This window comes from Nannospalax galili, unplaced genomic scaffold (genome assembly GCF_000622305.1).
Source record: "Nannospalax galili isolate Female #2095 unplaced genomic scaffold, S.galili_v1.0 scaffold395, whole genome shotgun sequence".
Classification (NCBI taxonomy): Eukaryota; Metazoa; Chordata; class Mammalia; order Rodentia; family Spalacidae; genus Nannospalax; species Nannospalax galili.
Genome location: NW_008335527.1, coordinates 766,098 through 791,495, shown reverse-complemented (window position 1 = coordinate 791,495; position 25,398 = coordinate 766,098). Strand labels below are relative to the sequence as shown.

The 25,398-nt window shown below is 42.0% G+C and overlaps 1 protein-coding gene across 2 annotated transcripts; it reads left to right on the top strand.

Annotated features, from left to right (window-relative positions):
* The first annotated feature begins 2,615 nt into the window (after positions 1–2,615).
* On the top strand, positions 2,616–24,920 carry Ginm1 (glycoprotein integral membrane 1). 2 transcript variants are annotated; one of them, XM_017797474.2, is made up of 8 exons: positions 2,616–2,794; positions 11,357–11,416; positions 12,069–12,165; positions 14,747–14,898; positions 15,781–15,937; positions 17,408–17,541; positions 20,616–20,779; positions 24,279–24,920. In XM_017797474.2, the coding sequence occupies exons 1-8, from the start codon at positions 2,675–2,677 to the stop codon at positions 24,388–24,390; spliced, it is 996 nt and encodes a 331-aa protein (XP_017652963.1). In that variant the 5' UTR covers positions 2,616–2,674; the 3' UTR covers positions 24,391–24,920. The 2 variants fall into 2 exon arrangements, with proteins under 2 accessions (XP_017652963.1, XP_008828638.1); XM_008830416.3 differs by having other exon boundaries at positions 2,617–2,794; positions 17,411–17,541; positions 24,279–24,695.
* Positions 24,921–25,398: the final 478 nt, after the last annotated feature.

Below are 25,398 nucleotides of genomic sequence, written 5' to 3'. Positions count from 1 at the left end.
TGCTACCCTGCTGTTCCACTGGGTTTTTTGATGTCCCCACTGTATTAGTCACTCTTCTGTTGCTGTGATAGAAACACTGACCCAAGCAATTTATAGAAGGAAGAGTTTATTTGAGCTTACAGTTCCAGGGGGAATTACAGTCCATCATGGCAGGGAGGCATGGTGTCTGGAGGTGTCTGGAGCAGGAACAGCAGAAGCTAAGCTCTCACATCATCACGCAGGCACAGGAAGCAAGAGAGCGACTGGAGATCTGGCAAGGCTTAAGAACTCTCTAAGCCCAACCCCAGTGACCTGCTTCCTCCAGGATAGCCACACCTTCTAAAACCTCCCAAAATAGCTCCATCATCTGGGGACAAAATGTCCAAATACTTGGAGCCTATGGGGGACATTTTCATTCAAATCACCACAGCCACCCTAAAAGATTTTTGAAGAAAGTCTGTTCTGGAAGCCTCCAGAGGTGAGCTAGAATCTGGGGCACCCTTGGAAGGACATTTAGAGGGGAGGCTGGACGCAGCCGCTTGACTCCATCCAGGGAGCCAAGCAGGTCATTGCTGGCTGCCCTCTGTAATTTCCTGGTGAATGAATGGTTTGTGTGATGGCCATCATGTGAGTGCTTTGTTGTTGTCTGTATTTTTGCTGGTCTCCTTTGTTCTGTTTCTATCAATCTGTTATCTACAAGGGGGAGCAAGTTGACTATCTGAGTGGCCTTCTCTGGTGAAGTATTGAGGCCAGCCACAACATCTTGCTTTCTGAACTTCAGATTCACTTTAAATTTTTTTAAATTTATTTTTACTTTATGTGTGTTTTGCTTACATGTATGTGAATGCACCATATACATACAGAAGGCAGAAGAGGCTGAAAGTTGTTAGCTACCGTGTGGATGCTGGGAACGGAACCTGGGTCCTCTATAAGAGCAGCCAATGTGGTTAATGGCTGAGCTACATCTCCAGTCCCTCCAAATTATTATTATCTTCTTGTTTTGAGAGAGGGTCTTCCTATAATTGCACCTGGCATGGAAATCACTACATAGACCAGGCTGGCCTCAATCTCTTTGAGATCCACCTCTGAGTACTGGAACTAAAGGAGTGGGCCACCACACCTGTCCCAGATTTTTAATTCCAGAAGTTTAACACAGAGTAAAAACACAGTCAATAAAACACAGTCGTAGGTGGGACTTCATTGTAGAAACCACCTGGAAATTAATACTGATTACAGTATCTCAGTGTAGGCAAGAAGTTAGTGGAAGACATGAACTTTGGGTCACTCCTTTTTAGTTTTGTTGTGGGGCTCTCAATCTGGTCTCTTCTTGACCCCTCATCCTTATTATCTCTGTCAAATGAATTCAAAGGAGACACACAAGTACAATGTAGAGATAGGTGGAGATTGTTACAAGGTCAAGTGAGGCACTCTCAAGGGTGACAGCAATAGCTTAAGGGACCATCACAGGAAAACTCTCAAGGGTTGAGCGGACAATGGACAGAGAGACAGCTTTCCTGAGGGGTGTTTCTCCTGTCCAGATAATTGATAGACCCATTTCTGTTAACTTTTTTGTTGTTCCTTTATTCTTTTTTTTTTAAACTTTAAGACAGGGTCATACTATGCAGCCCTGGCTGGCCCGGAACCATGTAGAGTATGTTTGTCTTGAACTCCTAGGGATTCATCTGCCTCCCTAGTGCTGAGACTAAAGGCATGTGCCACCACAACTAGTTTTTTGTTTTTGTTTTTCTAATTTTATGTGTATGAGTGTATTGCCTGCATGTGTGTAAGTGCACCTGTGTCATGCACTGCCCATGGAGGTCAGAAAAGGGTGTTGGAGCCCCTGGAACTGGAGTTATGGATGGTTGTTAGCCACCATGTGGGTGCTGGGAACTGACCCAGGTCTTCTGCAAGAGCAGTCAGTGCTCTTAACCACTGAGCCATCTCTCCAGCCCCTAATTTTTACTTTACTTTTATTTTATTACATTTATTTTGTGTGTGTTCATGTGGGCACTTGTGCCACACTGTGGGTGTGCAGACTAATTAAATCAGGTACTCAGAACTCAAGGAGATTCCCCCCCAATACTTCATAAAACATCTTCAGAGATTCCTACCTGCAGGTGTGGTGGACCATGCCTGTCATCCCAGCAGAGGCAGAAAGATTGTCAAAGATTGGATTCTTGGTGTACACAGAGTGCCAGGCCAGTCAGGGCTGCATAGCCAGACTCTCTCAAAAGTCAAATGCCCTCTCTAAATAGTAAATGTTTTCGTTTTAATGCATAACAGTGTTTTGAACTATTACCTTTGTTTTCGTTTTGTAAATACATGAACATGGAGTATACTAATGAAAAAGTAATGCTGGGGGATAGGGAAGTGGAGGCAGGAGGACCAGAAGTTCAAGGCTAGCTTGGGTTACATGAGAGAAAAGAAAAAGAGAAAAAAAGTAATGGCAACGAAAAGAATGACTTGTTTTCTTGGGAATCCCTTTCCAGTGCAGAGCCCCAGGAATAGTCCCAAACTTGATCCCACCCGTCGATGCACGAAAACGTCCTAAGAGTCTGCTCCACCCCCAGCCCGTTTCTGCCCGCCTGCCTCCGCTCCTTAGCCCCTCCCCGGGTCTGGCCCCGCCTCTCGCACCTCCTCCGCCCCGTCGGGATCCGCCCTCACCTCCCGGCTACCAGCCCTGGTGTGGTCCAAGATGGAGGAGGGTGCCGTATCGGCGCCGCTCGCCCTCCGGCGGCTGCTGCTGTTCGTGGCGCTGCCGGCTATGGGGTGGCTGACGACCAGCGCCTCCAGGCCGCCGTTGGCAGCCCCGCAGGTAGGGCAGGGCCGCAGCCAGCGGCTCCTCTGGGACCCTCCGGGAGGCCGGGTCCGAGACAGGCTCCTCCTCCGGCGGGCGGGGTCCGGGTCGGGCTCGGGGTCCAGGCCGCTGGGGAGGGAAAGGAAAGCCTCTGGGAACTCGGGCGGGCTGGCAGTCGCGGCGGGAGAAGGGAGGAGGGCTCAGCTGGAGCTCCTCCGAACTTGAGATTCGTAGCGTGTTCGAACTGCCGCTCGTCCAGCCTGGCTTTGCCGTTAGAAGTGCGCGATCGCCAGTGACCTCGGGCGTTTGTAATGACCCTTCCTGGGTTAGAGCCCAGTCCTGGAGCCTGGCGGTGTGTTTGTGCTCCGGCTGCGTGGAAGTTGCCTAGCTTTCCGGGCCACCTGTGTCTGAATAGGCCCTTTCTAGCATGGGCCCCTCGGGCTGGAGGAGGGAAGAGACTGAAGACCGGCACTTACCCGCTTGGCTTTTTAATTGGATATTAGATGAGTGATCTTTCCGGTGTGATCTGTCGGAAATAAGCATCTGCAGCACAGGGGAATTGCATTTGGCCCCAGGGGCGGGACCCGCAGTGTTTACCCAACCCTTGCACGTGACTGACCTGGCTCAAGCCTAAGAACCATAGCATCATAGTATTTAAAGGCAGCTAGCCCGCGTTTACTTCTTACTCCTTGACATTTGCCTTTGTTCAGTTGTATGATAGGGAAAAGTTTGGAGACTGTAAAATGCGACTTTTCCCAAAACGACAAAAAACAAGGGAGGTTCACCTTTTCTTACTAGTCAGTAGAAACTAAAACAGAAAGGACTGACATGATAAATGCCACTTTAAAAATTGTTATTATTACGTGTGTATGATGGGGGAGGATGTCACAGCACGCATGTTGGAGTCAGATGACGGCTTCGTGGACCCAGTGCTCTTGCACCCTTTCCTGGGGCCTGGGGATCGAACTCCGGTGGTCAGGCTTTGAAGCAAGCTCCCCTCTTTAACTAATGAGCCATCTCTGGTCCTTCTTTTTACTTTTAATGCCTTAGAGTTGTATTACTCTCCCTGGATACAGAAATGATAAGCATGTCTGAATTTAAGATGGCCACAGCATTGCAGCCCTAAGAGCATTTGTATATGAAATTGTATTTGGACTATAGTTGGATCCAGGTATAAATAAGAAGGATACAGGCAAGTGTCAAGAAACCAAATAAACACTGGGTCATTTTAAAGTTGTGGAGATACGGACATTATTTTCCTCTTACAATTTTGAGGATCCATCATCATCACATATGAAACTAAGAGGCATTTGAGCCTGGCCGCAGAGTCAGAAGAAAACATTTTATTAGCAAGGCTAATAAAGTACAGAGAACCCTCAGCAAGTTCTTCATTTCTGTTCTCCCCTTTTAGGTCTTCATTCCACTTTTGCAAGTTGAGCTCTAAACTCAAATTTTCATAGGCCCTTAAACAAACACTGAGAACCCCAATACTTGGGATATATATCTGGGAATCTAAAGCTGACTGATCCAAGTAGGGTTTTTTTTTTTTCCATTTCAAAATTTTCAAATTACAGAAAATCATTGACCCCTATTAAGTGCTCTTCATGAGACTTTATGCAGTGGTTGTTAATTTGTCTGTTGTCACTATATTAGCCATTAGAATCAGGGATGCCCAGTGTTTTGACACTGCGACAAGATGTGATCTTCGGATGTGTTAGGCCACATTGTAGCTTCATGCGATGCATGCAGCCCTCGAGCTCATGGCTTGGACATCTGTAGATTATTGTGGCCAGCTTAAGTGAGCAATTAAATTTTTGCATTTTTAATAGTTTTAGTTTTTATATGCATGTGATTAGTGGGTACCTTATAGAATGGCTTGTGTTCCTAGACCAGCCTTAACACTTTTATACTTGCTTTATCACCTATATTTTCATCTCTCCACCTTTGTATTCAGGTTGAAGTCAAGACAATGTCCATCTTTTCCCACTGACTCAGACTTACTGCATTGTAAGCATTTTTGTTGTTTTATATATGCAGTTTTCAGAAGGCAAAATAAAACTTCTTTCTTTCTTAGTTTCAGTGCTAGGGATTGAACCCAGGACCTCTCACATTCGGTGTGAGCACACTACCTCTGAGCTACACCCTCAGCCCTAACATGTTTTTTTGTAGTATATTGTTCTGGTTTAGGTTGATCACAAAATAAATATTCTAACATAGCTTTTGTATGTATATCTTTCATATATTCCCTCACACTTATTTTAAACTAAGTATCAATTCCCTTTTTCCTTAGGAAGCCAATTGTATCCTAGGTAGGCACTCTATGAGTGAAGAAATGAAAACAACTGGAAGTAGGTATGGAGGAACTTCCATTACACCACCTACTTTCCAAGCATATACAACTCTGGCTCACAACCCTGAACATCTAGATCATTCAGAGGTTCACAGAGCAAAAAAAAAGTGACCTGGCTGATTTTAAAGTCAAGACAGTAAGGAATGGAATTTCCTTTTGCAGTTAAATAATTCAGGAGTATCAAAAGAGGTTGTTTTGTGTGTGTGTGTGTGTGTGTGTGTGTGTGTGTGTGTTGTGCTGGGGATTGAGCCCAAGGCCTTGTATGTGCTTAAGCACACTCTGTCATTGAGGTACACCTCCAGAAAAAGAATCGGACTTGGTTCTTTGAAAAAAAACAAAACAAAAACAGTATAGTATAGTATGCTTGTCTCTTGTTTTCCATAAACCCTTATTTTACTAAGCAAGTGATATATGTAAATGTAATAAATTACTAACAGTATAGTGTATATTCACTGTTGAAAGGCAGATTCTTAGACCATCCTTGGAGAGTCTCTTCTGGGGGACTGGTAGGAGAATGATAGTCTGTAGTTAACAGACTACCATTGGTTTGGTAAGAAGAGCTTTTAAATACATTTCAAACACAACGTAGCTTCCAACTTGATGGCTTATTGAACAATTTCTTTCACTGTTTTTATTGGTTATAACCCATATTCAATCTATGTCAAGGTGGAACATAAGAAAACTTGGCTGGTTTTGATTAATCGCTAGTTGGAAAGCTGTCTGGGCTGCTAGGAGAGTTGGGAAGTGCACAAGTCAGGTTAAATGTATGATACAGGCCTTGGGATGAATCCTGTTCTACAAATTATCCTCAGAGTCAGCCCACCTTGCGAAATGTCAGTCTTACCTCTTGTTTGTTAGAAATCATAATCATGGGCTGGAAAGATGGCTCAGCAGTTAAGAGTACTGGCTGCTCTTGCAGAGAACCCAGGTTCGATTCCCAACACCTACATGGAGGCTACAAACCATCCTTAATTACAGTTCAGAGGGGAAGCCCTCTTCTGACTTCCGCGGCATTGCACGACATGGTTGCACTCACATACATGCAGGCAATAGATTCATACACATCAAACAAAAAAATAGGGGGGTGGAGAGATGGCTCAGCGGTTAAGAACACTGGCTGTTCTTACAGAAGACCCGGGTTCGAATACCAGCACCCACATGGCAGCTAACAGCTGTCCATAACTCCAGTCCCAGGGGATCAGACAGCCTCTTCTGACCTCCACAGGCATTGCACAACATGGGTGCACTTAGCTACATGCAGGCAATACACGCATACACATGAAATAAAAATAATAAATAAAATATTTTAAAAAAATAAATAAAATATTAAAAAAAAGAAATAATAGGCTATCTGAGGATGTGGGTTTTGTTTGCTGATTTTTTGTTGTTGTTGTTTTAGAAAGGGTCTCTCCCTGGTTGACCTGGAACTTACTATAGACTAGGCTGGCCTTGAGCTCACAGAGATCCATCTGCTTGTTTCCCAAGTGTTGGGACTAAAGGTGTGCACTACCACTCCCAGCTTAAGGATGAGAAATGTGTCATTGGATGATTCTATTGTTGTATAACCACCACAGAATATACTTAAGCATACTGAAGTTAACAATATGATATTGGGCTACCATCATATATGCAGTTTGTTGATGGTCAAACTGTCACACAGCACATGATTGTATATAAATATAAAGTATGCAAGAGAGCTGAGTCTGGTGGGGTAGACCTGAAATTCCAACTACTTGGGAGGCTAAGGCAGGAGGATAGGCTACAGAAAGTTCAGCTTGGGCAACTTAGTGAGACCCTGTATTACGTTTCTTGTCGCCATCACTAAATACCTGACAAATAGCAAGTTAAGGGTGAAAGTGTTGATTTTGACTCACAGTTCAGAGGAATGCTGAGTGTCATGGTGGGGAAGGCAGGGCAACAGGAGTGGGCACGCCTGGTCACCTGGCAGAGGTCGAAGACTGGTGCTTAGCTGGCTCTCTCCTTTTTATCTTTATATTCATTCTAAGAGTAGCCCAAGACATGGTGCGGCGTTTATCATTGAGAACACTGGAAATGCCCTTACAGTCACGCCCTGAGACCTACTTGATGGAAGGAGAGGAGAGAACCCTGATCCTCTTTGCGCCACAATGCCCAGTTCAAATTTCCTGCATTTGAAGCTAAGAATAAAATATTTGAGAACAATGTTCTAGGATAATAATGTCTACCTGTGAAAAATGTAGAAACCCTTTTTATTTTCTGAGACTGGGCCTCGTCTATTCCAGGCCTACTTTGAACTCACTATATAGCCCAGGATAACTTTGAACTTCCTCCACCTCTGAAATGCTAGGATTACAGGTACTTACCACTTACCCACCCCTCCCTGGTTTATGCAGCACCTCCTCTCCATTTCTGTAGCCCTGGGGATCAGACTCCAGTTTTCTGCATGCTAAACCAATTGGCTGCATCCCCAGCTCCATAGAAAAGTATTTGATTAACAACTTACGGGCTACTGTGGTCAGCGGTGAATACTTCTTGGAGTAGTGCTTTGCTTTTCTTCTTTTTTAAAATAAACATCCTTTATTATTTTTTTAAAAGGAATATTATTAAGCACCAAAACTGGTGTTACATTTCATATACAGTAAAAGTGATTGTAATACTTGGTGTACAAGTACTTAACTCTGAAGTCATGAGTATAAAAACATGAAATACAAAGCAATATAGTAAGTACAATGCAGAAAAGTCACACTAAAGAGCAAAAGGCAATAGTCTAAACAATTATTGGAGAATTCATAGTATTGCTATAAATGCTCGCTTAGTATTTCCGTGTATTTTCGTACTTTAGAGTGTTGAGCGTATTCGAGTACTATAAATTTGCAAGAGATGGTGTTTATAGTACACTGCACACAGTGTCAGTTTGACGTGATGGTAGGAGAGCCATCTCTAAGCCAAGCATGGTGAGCTAGTATTTTTGCTTCTGCCTTTATAGTATTGCACAAAGCTAGTAAATGGTGAGCCAGTTCGCCATTGTAATTTTCATTTCAAAACGGTAAAAACATGTCAGTTTCATTAGCCCTAGTGGACATTATTCATGCAAAATGATCTGCAGCCTTCCATTTTTCATAATCTACACATTATTGTTTCACACTTGACAACACATACAGTCCAGTGAGAAATTCAATAAGCCAGTGGGAATTGTGCCAAAGAAGTTAAGTCACTGCAGAGGAAGCACTGTCCACTGCTTCCCACAAATGAAGGGGAAATGTGACCAGTGATGTGGAGACTTCTTTTTTGTGGGGATGGGGTGAGATGAAGGGCTTGAGATAGGGTTTCTCTGTAGCCCCAGCTGATCTGGAACTCCCTATGTAGACTAGGCTGGCCTTGATCTCACAGAGATCCACCTGCCTCTGCCTGGGATTAAAGGCAAGTGCTGGGATTAAAGGTGTGTACCACATGCCCCCTGCAGACAATGAAATAAGTATGGGGTGGGCTGAACACCAGGTTATCTCCTTGAGGAATACAACATGCAAATTAAAACAACTTTTTTTTCTCCTGTTAAAACTCACTTTTATAACTAACACCAACACCTTTGTGTGTGTGTGTGTGTGTGTGTGTGTGTGTGTGTGTGTGTCTTTTTGAGACAGGGTCTCCTTGTAGCCCCAGCTGTCCTGGAACTCACTATGTAGACCAGGCTGGCCTTGAACTCACAAAGACCTGCCTACCTCTGCCTCCCAAGTGCTTAAGGGATTAAAGGCATGTGCCACCACGTGGGCCCGGCTACCTTTTGTGTTTAACATCACTTTTCCAGGTCTTTTCTACTTGTGCTCAATGCCCCAAAGAGGGCCATTCTTAACTGTACCTGAATTTACAGAAACTAAAATAAAACTTCCCCTTCCTCTCAAAACAAATGGCTGACTTGAAACTCAGCGTGATACAACACACATGAGCATGGCAGACGCGGAGGTATTTTTCTGTGCATGCACCTTGTAGTGGACCAGTGTGCTTTTAAAAGGAGGGAAACATTTATAAATTTGAAATTCAGTCAGTGAAACCATACAGGTGTTACATTGTACATTTACTGTGGGCAAAACAAAATTTTAAAATAAGCACATCTTTGAAATAACTAAAAAAGCAAACATTTAGTTTATACACACTCTGAATCAGGATTCCCTCCCACTTTTAAAACTTCTGTTTACATACATGATAGTTTAGGCAACATTATAAACTCATTTTGTAGGAAAACATTTTACATTACATATTTGGAGGATTAAAAAATGCCATTGCTAGCCAGGCGTGGTGGCACACGCCTTTAATCCCAGCACTTGGGAGGCAGATCTTTGTGAGTTCGAGGCCAGCCTGGTCTACATATTGAGTTCCAGGACAGCTGGGGCTACAAGGAGACCCTGTCTCAAAAAAAGACAAAAAAATATCATTGCTTCATTTTATAAAGTAATTACACAGACTCTTCCTAATATGCTTTAACAAAAAAGGACTTTGTAGCAAAGTTCAGAAATCACTGAAGTAGTACTTTTCTATAGAAAGCACAGTGCCAACAGTAAATTGAAATACTTGGGTAGACTGCTTTTGATCAGACCTTTGCCAACAGTAAAACTATACTGCAGATACTTGTCTAAGAGGTATGCTTAGGAAGGATTAGAGCAGCTTCAATTATAAAAGCAAAATAAGCTGGAAACCATTTGGGTGCCCATGGGTAGTGAAATAAGTAAATAAACTGGTGGTTATACCGAGGAAGGGTCACATGCTTGAGAATAAATGACTGTTCACACACACACACACACACACACCAGTAATTTTAAATGAAGAAACAAGTTCCAGGATAAAATGTTCTACTTTTTTTGAGACAGGGTCTCCCTGTAGCCCCAGCTGACCTGGAACTCACTATGTAGACCAGGCTGGCCTTGAACCCACAGAGACCCCCCTGCCTCTGCCTCCTGAGTGCTGGGATTAAAGGCAGGCACCACCATGCCTGGCTAAAATGTTCTACTTCTATATTGCTAAACAATGCATTGTTTACAGAGAAACACAAAACTAGTAAAACTGTAAAGTAGGAAATGATTAATAGAAATCAGTACAAAGATTCCTTTGTTCTCCCCACCAAGAAATCGCTGTACTGATTTCTGTTAATCATTTCCTCCCTTTCTACTAATCACCCCCCTCCAAATGGGCTTTTACAACTTTGTGTAGGGACTTCTAAGGCATGAGTAATAGTCTAGATTTTTTAATTTTTATTTTATGTGTATGTGTGTTACCCTTGCATGTATGTAAGTGCACCCATGTCATGAAGTGCCAGCAGAGATCAGAAGAGGGCGTTGGATCACCTGGAAGTAGTTATGGATTGTTTTTAGCTACCATGTAGATGCTGGATATTGAACCTTTGTGTTCTGCAAGAGCAGCCAGTGCTCTTAACTGCTGAGCCATCTCTCCAACCCCATAGTCTAGATTTTAACCTATGTGGTAGGTGTATGAGAGTTAATCTTTTAAACTCTACATTTGCATGTGTTTATATATGTTATAATTCATAAATGGTTTATAGATTATTGAACATGTGAATAAAGACATAAAAAGACTAGAAAATGAGACTAATGACTTAAAAGTTTGCAGTCCTGGGGATTGAACCTTGAGCCTTGTGAATGCAGAGCAAATACTCCATCGAGCCACATCCTCAGCCTAATAGCAATCTTTTAACGATACAATTTTAAAATTTTATTTTATGTGTATGTGTGTTTTGCATGAATATATGTATGTGTACCTGTGTACAGTGCCCATGGAGGTCAGAGAGGGCATGGGATCCCCTGGAACTGGAGTTACAGGTGGTTATTAACCACCATATGGCTGTTGGGAACCAAACCTGGGTCTACTCCAAGAGCATCCAGTGCTCTCCACTGCTGAGCCATCTCCTACTCCATTAAAGATACTATTTTTATGCTATCATAAGTGGCACTACCATAAAAATAATAAAGAAGAAAAGAAAAAGAAAACCAAGCTATTTGGGCCAGTGAGATGGCTCAGCATGTAAAGCACCTGCAACAAAAGCCTGATGATCTGAATTTGATACCCATGGTGGAAGGAGAGAACAGACTCCTGAAGGTTGTCTCTGATCTCTACATAAGTGCTATGGCATGTGTGCCCCTTCCCCTGCACTAATAATTATAATACACAAAATTAAAAAAGAAAGAACCAGGTTGTTTTCAATTTGTGAATGTGTATCTGTCTAACCTATACATTTGTTGCAGGATGGCATCAGAATTAGTGTAACTACCCTGAAAGACAATGGGGAAGTGTGTGAAGAACAGGTTTGTCTCCTTTAATTACATTTTTAGTATAACATTTATCTAGGTATTTTCACCAACTATATCAGCCCATTTTCTGTTACTATAATGAAATACCTGAGGCAGGCTACTTTATAAAAAGAAAAACCAGCTAGCTATAGCAGATTGTAACTGATCTAGTCACCAACCTTCCTGATGCAGCTAGGTTGCTCATGCCTATAATCCCAGCACTTTGGAGTTGAGGCAGGAGGATTGCCTGGGCTTTTTAAGTAGTGAAAGCCCAAACCAAACCAAAATAAAAGCTCCAAAGAAAACCATACAATTTTTGTTTCTGTTTTTAGCTCAGTTACAGGTTCAAAGACACATTGCTGGTAGCCTGTCTCTGGTCTCATGGCAAATAGAACATAGTGTCAGGATCTCATGTGAGAACAAGAGGTCACAGAGACCAGGCTTCCACAGTTCCTCTGTAGACACTGTCCCAGGGATTACACATGGCCCACTAGGACTCTGTATCTTAGAGGTCTCCACTTCAGCACCAGCACACTGAGACCAAACTTCTTGGAGGACAAACCACATCCAAACCATAACACACAGTTAGATAATGTATTTTTGACATGAAGAGTTTGTCACCATTTATAAACCATTGGAATTAATGTTTCTGCTGCTTTATTTTAAGGTTGTTCTTAACATAACCTATGAAAGTGGACAGGTATATGTAAATGACTTACCTGTAAATAATGGTGTAACCCGAATAAGCTGTCGGACTTTGATAGGTGAGTACTACTAAATCATTTCCCAAATTGCTATTTATTTATTTATTATTTATTTTTGGTCTTTTTTTTGAGACAGGGTCTCCTTGTAGCCCCAGCTGGCCTAGAACTCACTATGTAGACCAGGCTGGCCTGGAACTCACAGAGATCCACCTGCCTCTGCCTCCCAAGTGCCTCCCAAATTAATAATATTAATTTGTACTGGATGTTACATACTTCTAGTTTAAAGTAATAATATATATTGTTTCTATAATATATAACACATGTTAAAAACTTTATATTGGCTGTTGATGGCCTATTCACTTGTTTCTTTCATGAGATTGACAGTGACAGAATTATACTTCTGGTAGGTAACAGTGTGTGAGTGGGCATAGGCCACAATCGCAGAGAAGACATACATGAGCTGTCCAAGTCCTGCTTTGTTTTTTTCCCTTATGTCAACCAAACATTTCCCCAGTGTTCTGTTCTGTTCTGTTTTTCCTTTCTTGCTTTTCTTTCTTTTCCTTTCCCTCCCCTCCCCTTCCCTTTCTTTCCTTTCCTTTTTCCTTCCCTTTCCTTTGACAGAGTCTCACTATGTAGCCCTGGCTGCCTGGAACTGGTTATGTAGACCACACTAGATCCACCTGCCTCTGCCTCCCAAGTGCTGGAACTAAAAGTGTGTGCCACCACACCTGGCTTGATTTTCCTTTTTAACCTTTTAAAATTTTGAGTTAAAGAGACAATTTTACTTGGGAATATACCATTTTATTTGAATAAAATAAATATGTGTCACTCAGGCTGTGCTGTTTGTGAGAAACAGTGACTGGCTGTAGCCTGCACTAAGGCAAGGAGTTACCAAGCATGAAGCTGGAGGCAGCATCTTGTGGGCCTCTTTCTGAAACCTGGTTACTACTGCAAGGAAGTCAGCATAAAGGACTTTTTTCTTTTAAAGTTATTTATTTATTTATTTATTTGATGGATTGAGTGTGTGTGTGTGTGTGTGTGTGTGTATGTGTAAATGCCTGCATGTATGTATGTTGTGCCTGCAGAGGCCAGAAGAGAGCATTGAATCCCCTGGACTGGAGTTACCAATGGTTGCAAGGAGCCCGATATGGGTGCTGGGTACCGAACGTGGGTCTTCTGTACCACTGAGCCATCTCTCGAGCCCCTCTGCTTTTTTTTTTTTCCCCATTTATTCTACAGTAGGGGTGTGAGATTTGGGGGCAGATGAGTTACCACTCTGGTATATTTATATGATTACACTTTTTCAAGGCTTGTGTCCTAGGCTGTGGGCATAGGCATGCTGACAAGGTTGGGAGGGATATCAGTAGGTAAACAGGCAGTTAAGCACTCACACTGTGATAGTGCCTGTAGTCCCATAGTCCCAGCTACTGGGGAGACTGAGGTGAGGAAATCAGTTGAGTCCTTGGGTTTCAGACCAGTCTGGGAAACACAGTGAGGGAAAAGAAGATGTGGCCCCACTCTCAAAACACAGTTTTTATAGGCGTTAGGGATGTAGCTTAGTGACAGTGCTTGCCTCCCAAATGCACAGCACTAAGTTTCATCGTCAGCACCACATCAAAGCATTTTTGATAAAACCACTTAGACAGTGACATGCCTCCAAGCCGGGTGTGGTGGCATGCGCCTTTAATTCCAGCACTGGGGGGCAGAGGCAGGCAAGGCAAGGCCAGCCTGGTCTACACAGTGAGTTCCAGGCCAGCTGGGGCTACAGGGAGACCGTGTCTCAAAAAGACCAAAAATAAGTAAGTAAGTAAGTAAGTAAGTAAGTAAATAAATAAATAAATAAATAAATAAATATTGTTTATGCCCCTAGACCTATGTTGCTCTTAGTCTTGGTTAGAGAAGCTTCTTTTTGCAGTGGGCAGCAGTCAGTGGAGATACACAGCTCCATGTATGGTCAGAGTGGTGCTTTATTTTCTATAGCACTATAGCACTCTATTCTATTCTAACTTAATAGAATAGCCATTGGATCTCTAAATACCTACAATTTCTGCCCCCTTTCTTGTGTTGAGGGGAACTTGGGTAGTCACCAGTCTTACCTCGCCACCTTTACTAGGGAGTGGGCACGGACCTCTTTCATCCTCTTGCCCATTTCTGCCCTCTCCAGCTATGAAAAGTCACTTAGTGGGGGAGAAGATTGAAAAGACTCAAAAAAAAAAAAAAAAAAGTAAAAACTAAACCCCCAGCTTGTGCTGGCACCCCTCTGTCATTCTGGTTTTTGTTGCTAAATGAATAGATGAATGATTGTGCTTGTTTTGCTAACGTGGGATTGACTGTTACATGGCTCGCTTTGCAGTTGTGCTGTTGCTCATTTCCAGCCAGTGGAAAAGAGGCACTACCAGTGTAGCATCTCATGTACAGACTGGGGACCAGCAGAGTTTCCTTTCCGATGAGCGTGAGCCATCGTAAGGATTTACCAGGTCATCTTTGTTTCTATCAGTCTAAAGCAGTTAAGATCAGGGACAGAGAAAGCCAACAGAACTTGTTTTCAGCTGTCTTGTTCCAGGTACATGTCAGAAATAATCAAACATAGTAATATATGTGGTGACAGTTTTTGTTCAGAATCTCACTTCTTTTTTCACAGTGAAGAGTGAAAATCTGGAAAATTCGGAAGAAAAAGAGTATTTTGGAATTGTCAGTATAAGGATTTTAGTTCATGAGTGGCCTATGACTTCTGGTTCCAGTTTGCAGCTAATTGTCATTCAAGAAGAGGTAGTAGAGATTGATGGAAAGCAGGTAAGATAGTATGCTTATTGGGAATTAAATTGTGAAGACCTAAGTTTGTGCTACGTATGCCTGTGTCAACTTGTTTTATCTTTGACTTGGTAAAGAAGAAGGTACAGTAAGCTAGTATTGCCTGTATCTAATCATTGAGCATTTTTGTTATTTTTTTTGCATTTGAAGTTTTTTAAAATTTCTCATATTCATACACTAAAAATATTTTATTTATTGTTTTTATGTATATGAGTATATTGCCTGCATGTATGTAAGTGCACTCATGTTGTGCAGTGCCTGAGGAAGTCAGAAGACAGTGGCAGATCCCCTGGAACTGGAGTTATAGATGGTTGCTAGCTGCCACGTGGGTGCTGAGACTCAAACCCCAGTCTTTTGTAAGAGTAGCTAGTGCTCTTAACCACTGAGCCATCTCTCCAGTCCCCAACAGTTTCTGGGGTTTTTGTTGTTATTTATTCTGATTTGTTTTTTGAGACAGGGTCTTCCTATAGCCCTGGCCTGGAACTTGCTATGTAGACCAGGTTGATCTTGTTCTTAAGAGATCAGCCTGCCTCTGCCTCACAAATGCTGGGATTAAAGGCATGTACCATCATACCTGGCTTCATACATTTTTATATCACTGAAAATGTGGTGAGCATAAATAAACAGAAAGCAACCAAAAAGTCTGAATTTTGTTTATAGTTCTCTTACCAGTTCCTTGGTCTCTGTAAATGAAATGGAACTGAGATTAAATTTATAATAGCCAAGGGCTAAAGCAGTGGGATAAAAGCCATAAATGCCCCAAAGGAGGAGAGGGAGGAGGGAATAATTGTCTGAATAGGAACAGTTTTTTAGCTACAGAAATTAAAAGTCATGTTTAAAAGGTGCTTATTTTTTCTTTCATAGGCTCTACAAAAGGATGTTACTGAAATTGATATTTTAGTGAAGAACCAGAGAATCCTCAGACATTCAAACTATACCCTTCCTTTGGAAGAAAGTATGCTTTATTCTATTTCCCAAGACAGTGACATTTTAGTTACCCTTCCCAACCTTTCCAAAAAAGGTAAATTTTAAAGTGTCATTCTTTAAAATATTGATGAATTAATTCAGCTTACATATTTTTTAAAAGATCTGTTATTATTGATGTGTATGTGTGTGCCATGTATGTGCAGGTTCCCACAGAGGCAGAAGAGGTTATCAGATCCCCTAGAGCTGGAGTTGTTGTGAGCTACCTGACATGGGTACTGGGAACCAAACTCAGGTCCTCTGGAAGAGCAGCTCTTAACCACTGATCCATGTCTCCAGCTTTATTTTTTAAAGTTTTTATGTGTATGAGTGTTTTGCCCTATATGTGTGTTAGTCTGTGTATGTTAGGAAATGGTAACAGAACTATAAACAAAATTCACACTTTTTGGTTGCTTTCTGTTTATTGATGCTCATCACTTTTTTTTGAGACAGGGTCTCCCTGTATCCCCATTTGGCCTAGAACTCGCTATGTAGACCAAGCTGGCCTTGAACTCACAGAGATCTGCCTGCCTCTGTCTCCCAAGTGTTGGGATTAAAGGCAGGTATATGCTACTATGCCTGGCTTGTGCTCATTACATTTTAAGTGATATAAAAATGTATGAAGCCGGGGGTGGTGCTACATACCGTGCATGCAATGCCTGTGGAAGTCAGAAGGGGGCATCAGACCCCTCTGGAACTGGAGTTAAAGGTGTTACTTGCCATGTGGGTGCTGGGAACCCAACCCAGGTCTTCTGCAAGAGCAGCCAGTGTTCCTAACCACTGAGCCATCTCTCCAGTCCCCCTCCCCCATATACTCTTTAGTATTTTTTTTCATTATTAGCAAATGCTGCTAGATATCTTTACTTATACTTGATATATTTGGAAACAGCCTTAAAATAGTTTGGGAGTGGGGTGTAACTCAGTAGAGCACTAATCTAGTATGTGTGAAACCCTGGGTAGAATATTATCAATGCTAGTTGCCTTGTGGGATTTTCCAGATTATCCACTTTTACTCCAGGAACACATCAGAAAATCTGCTGTAAGAACATTGTAAAGGTTAAGTTAGAGGGAGAAGTAATCATTGTGCACTGAAAGGTGAAGTACAGAACTTTTAAATTTTATTTATGCACTTTAGTTTTTTTGAGACAGGTCTCAATTCTTAGCCCACTCTGGTCTATAACTTGCTAGACAGACCAGGGTGGCTTTGAACTTGTGCTGTACTCCTCCTCCTACTTCACAAATGCTAGGATTACGGGAGTGAGATGCTATGCCTGGCAGAACTTTTAAAATTTAGGTTTTTCTGTGTTGCAAAATCTTCTGTAGCCCATTATTATGATCTAAGTATGTATCTCCCTTCTGTATCTGTATTAACGCACTGAATAAAGGTTTTTATTTTCTCTCCTGGTAAAATATATATATCAGGGTAGTAATCCTAAATGTTATTGGGATTTATAGAATTTGTACTAGGATTTATAGAAGAAATACCAGCATGCTGCTTGCATTTTGGTAACTTTGACTTCCTCCTCAGTAGAAAGTGTAAGTTCACTGCAGACTACCAGTCAGTATCTCATCAGGAATGTGGAAACCACTGCAGATGAAAATGCTTTACCTGGCAAATTACCTGAAACTCCTCTCAGAGCAGAGCCTCCATCTTCATATAAGGTAAATGGAGTATTTGATGTTACTTTTATATGGTGTTACAATAAGTATTTACAGTTCTGTCAAAGAAAATAGTTATATCTTTTTTTTTTTTTTGGTCTTTTTGAGACAGGGTCTCCTTGTAGCCCCAGCTGGCCTGGAATTTACTATGTAGACCAGGCTGGCCTTGAACTCACAGAGATCCACCTACCTCTGCCTCCCAAGTGCTGGGACTAAAGGCGTGCACCACCCTGCCTGGCTAAAATAGTAATGCCTTTTAAAATGAGGTAGAAACCATAAAGACTAGAACCAGGAAGCATTGTTAATAACGATGTATTGTGGCCTGTTCTTTTGAGACAAGGTCTCAATCTATATCTCAGGCTGATCTGGAACTCATGGTGATCCTCCTCTCAGCCTCCCAAGTGCTGGTATTACAGGTGTGAGCCACCATACCTGCCTTATCATAAGCATTTAAAAAAGATTTCTGTGTGTATGTGTATGTATGGAGGGGAGGGCATGTGTGCCACAGCACACATGCTGAGGTCAGAGGACAAAGTTCAGGAATTGTTTCTCTCCAGCCATGTGGGTTCTGAGGATGGAACTCAAGTCATCAGGCTTGGCAGCAAGTTCCTTTACCTGCTGTGCCATCTTGCTGGCCCTCAGAGTCTTAATGTGATATTTTGAGGTGTTTGATTTTTTTCTGTAAACTTCATTTAATGATATGGTCAGATTATGATATCAAGGCCCTGGATTTTATTTGGTTGTGAATCTTTAGTTCCAGAGTTCGTTCTTCTGGATCCATTTCTCCTCTTTTTGGTCTTTTTGAGACCGGGTCTCTCTGTTAGCCCCAGCTGGCCTGGAACTCGCTATGTAGACTAGGCTGGCCTTAAACTCACAGAGATGACCCACCTGCCTCGGCCTCCCAAGTGCTGGGATTAAAGGCGTGCGCCACCCCGCCTGGCGATCCATTTTTCTTTATTATGCAGTTCTCACCTTGTGTGCATAGAGGTGCATAGTGCGCTCAAGATCTCACACAATCATTAAGTGCAATTTGAAGTATACATTTTTGAATCATAGTGTGTAGGTTTAAAACTAGACTGTCAAGCCAGGTGTGTTGTTGCAGGGCTTTAATCCCAGCACTTGGGAGGCAGAGGCAGGCGGATCTCTGTGAGTTCGAGGGCAGCCTGGCCTACATAGAGAATTCCAGGCCAGCTGGGGTTACAGGGAGACCCTGCCTCAAAAAAAGGAAAACAGCAACAACAAGAAGAACAAACTGGACTGTCATTTACTAGTTGTATGACCTTGGATAAATTATCTTTTTTTTTTCGGAACTGAGGAAATCCTTTTTTAAAAAGATTTAGTTCATTATGTGTGTGTGTGTGTGCCTGAGTATGTGTACCACATGTGTGCAGGCAGTTGGGAGCCACCATGTGGATGCTGGGTACCGAACCTAGGTCCTTTGGAAGAGCAAGAAATGTTCCTAACTGCTGAGCCATTCTCCAGCCCCTCAATTCTTTTACTTGTTATTTTCTGTATTTTATGTTTTACCTACATGTATTTAACTGCACCCATGTTGCACAATGCCCATGGAAACCAGAAAAGGGCATCAGATCCCCTGGAACTGGCATTATAGACAATTGTTGGCCACTATGTGGGTACTGTGGACCCCAAACTCAAATCCTGAGTGGCCAGTGCTCTTAACTACTGAGCCATCTCTCCAACCTCCAACCCCTAAATTCTTAACCTATTTTATCTATACTTAATCTTTAAAGTACTATAAAGTATTTCATTAAAGTGTAGCAAGGACTAAATAAGATGGGTATTCCATATAAAACTACATTGACACCATATATATGTGACATTTATATAGTTCAGACTGCTATCTCTGCATATTAGCTAGGTCCCTCCTCAAAATAATATCCACCTAAATGGGTAAAGTCTATGGTTAGTGTACAAGGAATAATTCACACCAAAGGTCAGAATTGTCTCTTTGAGTTGCTGGAAAAGTCTAGGTTAGTTTGGCAGTTTGCACCGTGGTTCTCTGTCTAATCCCAGTACTCCCATCCCCCACCTCTCAGCAGGTCAGCCCCAGAAGCGACTGTCTTCATAGCCCTTGCCATCAGTGTATACCTTTGGTTCCTCTCTTGCTCTCAGTATAAATCAGTGAATTTTCCCGTTCTAAAAGCTACTTGTCCTCTAACTACTTGAAACAGAGTTGACTGTGTTCCATTTAGTTTATAGTGACCAGTCATAACTAATCTCAATTAGCATTAGTATTCACTTGATTTGTAGTTAGACAACAGGATAATTTCTGTGCCTGTTTTGGAACACTGGTAAATAACTGGGGCTAGAGAGATGGCTTAGCAGTTAAGAGCACTGACTGCTCTTGCAGAAGATCCAGGCTGTAATCCCAGCACCCACGTGGTGGTTAACAACCATCTGTAACTCCAGTTTCATGGGATCCATTGCCTTCTTCTGACATCTGTGAGCATTGCATGACATGGATGCTCTTAAATACATGTAGGCAATACACTCATATGCATTAAAAAAAAAATAAAAAGATTGTACATAACTTTACTAGGGTACATTTTAAATACAGTGCAGCCATTGTCATGTTGTATCCTGTCCATCCCCACCACACTCCAACCCCCAGGGAACTAGGGACATTCTCTGAAAGTATTCTATTTCTGAGCTGTATCTAAAAACAGATTCGTTCCTTTGTATTTTTTGTATAGTTTTGAGACAGGTGTAACTATAATTACAATGTAGATTGAAATTAAAAAATTCAGATGGGCAAGCTGGGTATGGTGGCACATGCCTTTAATCCCAGCACTTGGGAGGCAGAGGCAGGTGGATCTCTGTGAGTTCAAGGCCAGCCTGGGCTCAAAAAGACCAAAAAAAAAAAAGAAGAAAAATTCAGCTGGGCAGCAGATGCCTATGGATATCTGTGAGGTAGAGGCCAGACTAGTCTACATAGCAAATTCCAGGCCAACGGGGGCTACAGGGAGAGTGTCTCAAAAACAAAACAAAACAAAAAAACCCAGAAATTAAAATCTTTTGTTTATTGGACTGACATGCCAATCAAAACTCTGTTCCAGGTAATGTGTCAGTGGATGGAAAAGTTCAGGAAAGTGCTCTGTAAGTTTTGGAGCAGTGTGTTTCCAGTGTTCTTTATGTTCCTGAACATCATGGTGGTCGGAATTCTAGGAGCAGCAGGAATCATAACCATCTTAAAGGTGCTTTTCCCAGTTTCTGAGTACAAGTAAGTATTTCTTGGTTTTGAGACATCAGTAATTTATTTAATAAAAAGTGAGTTGCCAGGCGTGGTGGCGCACGCCTTTAATCCCAGCACTCAGAAGGCAGAGGCAGGCGATCTCTGTGTTTCAGGACAGCTGTGGCTACAGGGAGACCCTGTCTCAAAAAAAAAAAAAAAAAAAGTGAGTTATGTGGCTGGAGAGATGGCTCAGTGGTTAAGGGCTCTGGGTGTTCTTGCAGAGAATCCAGGTTCAGTTTCCAGCAGCCACACATATGCTAAGTCCTAACTCCAGTTCCAGGGGATCTGATGCCCCTTTCTGGCCTCTGGAGACATTGCACATGCCTTTAATCCCAGCACTGAGGAAGTAGAGGCTGGCAGATCTCTGTGAGATAAGAGGCCAGCCTGGTCTATATAGCAAGTTCCAGGTCAGCTGGGGCTACAAGGAAACCATGTCTTAAAAAGACAAAAAAAAAAAAAATTAGTGAATTATAAAAAGTTACTGTTCTGTAGTATAAGGTATAAAATTATGAGGGTAAGTAGGAGAATAAAAAAGTTATTTTTCAAGCCCATTTTCCAAGTTTAATAAAATTAAAATATATTTACTGACTACTTGTTGTAATCAAAGTACTCCCAGAGATTCACATGTGAACACAGAGATGCTGCTCTCTGGAGGTCTAGTTGAACAGCAGGCAGACAGGTACAGTGGGAACTGCAGCTTGTGATGAGAAAGAAGTCAGCGACCAAGACCTGACGATTTCAGCTCCAGAGCATCAGTTTAAAGTGGAGTTGACATCAAAAGACTATAGCAGATAGCCATTGTAGCACTGTTTGGAGTAGAAAAAAGCAAAAGTCCTCAGTGAGGGCTTGACTAAAAAGTGGCACCCACAGTCTCTTCATGGGGGTGGGGTGTGTGGCAAAACCATAAAGACCGTATTTGTGTAAAACAAAAGCACTGTATTACATTAATGGGTAGAAAGACACACACCCAAGAGCACTTAGGAAACAGATTGGACTGGATAGTCCCTTAAAAAGGCGAATAATAATAGAGTACATGAAGGGGAGGGGTAGTAAGGTGAGGGTAGAGTGGGGAGACAGTGAATATGATTAAAATACATTGTATGAAATTCTCGAATTTCATACCCATCTCCCTGTAGCCCCAGTTGGCCTGGTACTTGATATGTGGACCAGGCTGGCCTTGATCTAATAGAGATCCACCTGCCTCTGCCTCCCGAGTGCTGGGATTAAAGGTGTACTCCACCACACCTAGCCCTTGTTATCACTTTTGAGTATAGTTTAAAGCTCTTATTCCAATTTTGTTTTCCAGAGGCCACTGTTCTATTAGTAATTATTATTATAGATTCCCCGTATGTATTAATCTGTATTCCTGTCAGTAGGAATGGTTCAGTACGATTACTGGGTTTTGCCTGGACCTTGGGCCCCCTGCATGTTATGTATGCATTCTACCACTTGGCCATGTAGCTGAGGATGGCTTTGGACTCCTGACCTCATCCTAAATTCTGGGATCACAGGTGTGCACTGCCACACGTGGCAGTCACTGAGTGTCCTCGATTTCATTTGATACTTAGGACCACTGGCAAACAGGTTCTTTTATTCCATCTTACTTAGTGCTCAGCTCTTACATCACAGGTCACAGTTATGCTCCTGAATGGCTGAATGGGTTAAAGCAGCCACAGGATTCAAAGGAATCCTGGAGGAGGAGGCACAGTGTGTGTACAGATGCAGAGTCACTGCCCTGGGTTAGATACTAACATAATCAAGGCAGTTGTACTGGCACTGGCTGGGCTGCCGATAAAGAGCTGGCTCTAGGCATAATGGTTCTGAGGAGTGGCAATTCTAGTAGGTCTTGTTAGGCAGGGACAGAATTTGGAACAGAGTCAAGATGGAACCTGTTGATCTTGCATACACTGGATGACTTGATGATGGGTCAGTTTGTGGTATGCCATATCTGGTATTGGGTACCCAGCCTTTGCTTAGTTTTAGGTTTTTTGAAGTGGGTCTTGCTATGCAGACCAGGCTGACCTTGAATTTGTGAATGACCCCCCCATCCCCCCATCCCTCCACCTCCGCCCTTTTGAGTGCTGGGATAAAGGTGTGTGCCACCACAATGGACTGTATAATCCAAGTGAGGAGGCAGCATCATTCATACATTGGTCTGGTGTACCTGATAACCTCACTGGCTTGGTTTCTCTTTTTTTTTTCTCTTTTGGCCTTTTTGAGACAGGGTCGCCCTGTAGCCCTGGCTGGCCTGGAACTCACTATGTAGACCAGGCTGGCCTTGAACTCACAGAGATCCACTTGCTTCTGCCTCCCAAGTGATGGGAGTAAAAAAACCTGGCTTCTAATGCAGTTTTAAGCCCATATGCTTCTTGTTTAAGTCATCTCTTTGCCTCAGGTTTAGTTGCAAGAACAAAATGGAGAGTCATTCTACGTCAGCATCTGTACTGAAAATGGACAAACTGCTCCATTATATAGTAAAATGGAGTCACTTAGTCCAAGACATAGCTTGAAAACTGTTCCGTGCCATATGGAGTGACATACTGACCTCCAAGTTTACAGTCTGCTTAATTTGATTCTAAACAACTGGCCTCTGATTTTTTTTTCTTTTTCTTTTGAGATAGGGTCTCACTGTGTAGCCCTGGCTACACAAAACACAAAGCAAATTGTTGTGGGGTGCTTCACCAGAGAAGACCACTAAAAGTTTTGCTGAATGAAAGTCGTTATTGGCCAGGACTGCTACACAAGGGTGTTAAAACCCAAGTGTGTAGCCCTGAGCCATCTCTAGGGTAAGCTTTTATACAGAGAAACCATAACCAGGGGTGAAAAGTTTAAGTTCTCAAGCTTACAGGTGGAGAGTTCCCTTAACAATTTCTATTCTCTTAAGGAATAATTACTATTTTGCAGAAGCAAGCCAAGCATAGCCTACAGAAGCCACAAATCTGCAGTTGGCAGGTGCTATCCAGGACACTTTGACCTGTTCCCAAGACAACTGGGGTCCAGTTGACATGTGTTGACATATCCTGGTCCAACTACCTGATAATTTCAGAGACTAGGGTCAGCTTAAACTTAACATGGTGTAGCTATGATCAAGAAGGTGCCCTAATACAAAATAATCTTTATTAAAATTGTCAAAAGATCCAAGTTGTGTCTCTGATGAACACCAACTAGATAGAGCTGCTTGGGCTTTTCTCTTCATCCATCCAACCTATACAAATCTAGGGACTAACACTCTTGCTTTGAAGACCTATGCTTTCCTTCTACAAGTACCAGGCAACGACCTCTGCTTCCTTCTGTTCCCTCAGTACATTTGGTTTAAGTGAACTTTGGTCTCAAGAGTTTGTACAAATCTTATAAACCGTTAAGAGTGCAGCAAAAGCATTTAAGCTGTCCGTATAAAACTGTAACCTTGAAGTAGCTCTATTGTACACCAAACTACTAGAGAAAGAAATGTGTAATTTTGGTAATAATAACTCCTGTTATATTTCAGAGGAATTCTTAAGGTGGAGAAGATGAATGTTACACCTGTGGCAGCTATCAGCTTTTATCAAGAAGGCTCTGAGCAAACAGCAGAAAAACTTGAAGATAAAATGTACATTTAAAATGCCATCTCCAATCATGGACTCTGAAACTTGCCATTTGAATACAAGTTTATTTAAATCATTAAGAATCAGTTTATGCACAGAAATTCCCAAACTCCTAAGACTACCTGAAAATTGACCTCTACTGTGCCAAGTTAAAGTTCACCTTATCCAATGAACTATTAAAGAAAATTTAAGTGTAAGAGAAGGTGTGAAGAGAATTTAAGTTACCAAAATGAAACAAAAAGGTGAGACAGAATGCCAAGTGCCAATAACTTTTCAAGGTGCCTTTGCTAAGGAAATTATATGATTACTGTAATATGTAAGATTTTATAAAAAGCACTTTATGAAATTCTAATTTAAAAGCTCAAGAACTTATTTTCTTACTCAGTATAGTATGCCTTTATTAAGTACATGATTCAGAATAAAAAAAATCACTTAAGTGTATCAAGATTTGTCCTGTACCAAGACTACTTACCTTGAAAGCATCAGTATTAAATAGTAGTAACATGTTCTCACTCCAAAATAAACTTTTTAAAGATTTGTTTTAATTATGTGCATTTATGTGTCTGTGTTGATATGTGCACATGACTGTAGGAGGTACCCAGGAGTGTGTGTCAGGTCCCCTGGAGCTGGAGTTACAGGCAGTTTTGAGCTACCTGATGTGGGTGCTGGGAACTAAACTTGGGTCCTCTGGAAGAGCAAGTGCTCTTAACTGCTGAACCATGCATGTCTTCAGTCCTAACCTGTTTTGGTTCAAATTGCTCAAGTGAGAATTACCTGTGTAGCTGTGGGCATAGAGCCTTTCATTTCATGGCTCGCTCACCTACACAATCCATCATTATCATTTAAGATTGTGGCCTTAGTTTTCTGGTTTTTGGTATAGTACTACTCATAAATGTTTTATCTTTTTTTAGCTATCACTCAGACTCACCTTTTTTTTTTTTTTTTTTTTTTTTTGGTCTTTTTGAAACAGGGCCTCCCTGTAGCCCCAGCTGGCCTGGAACTCACTATGTAGACCAGGCTGGC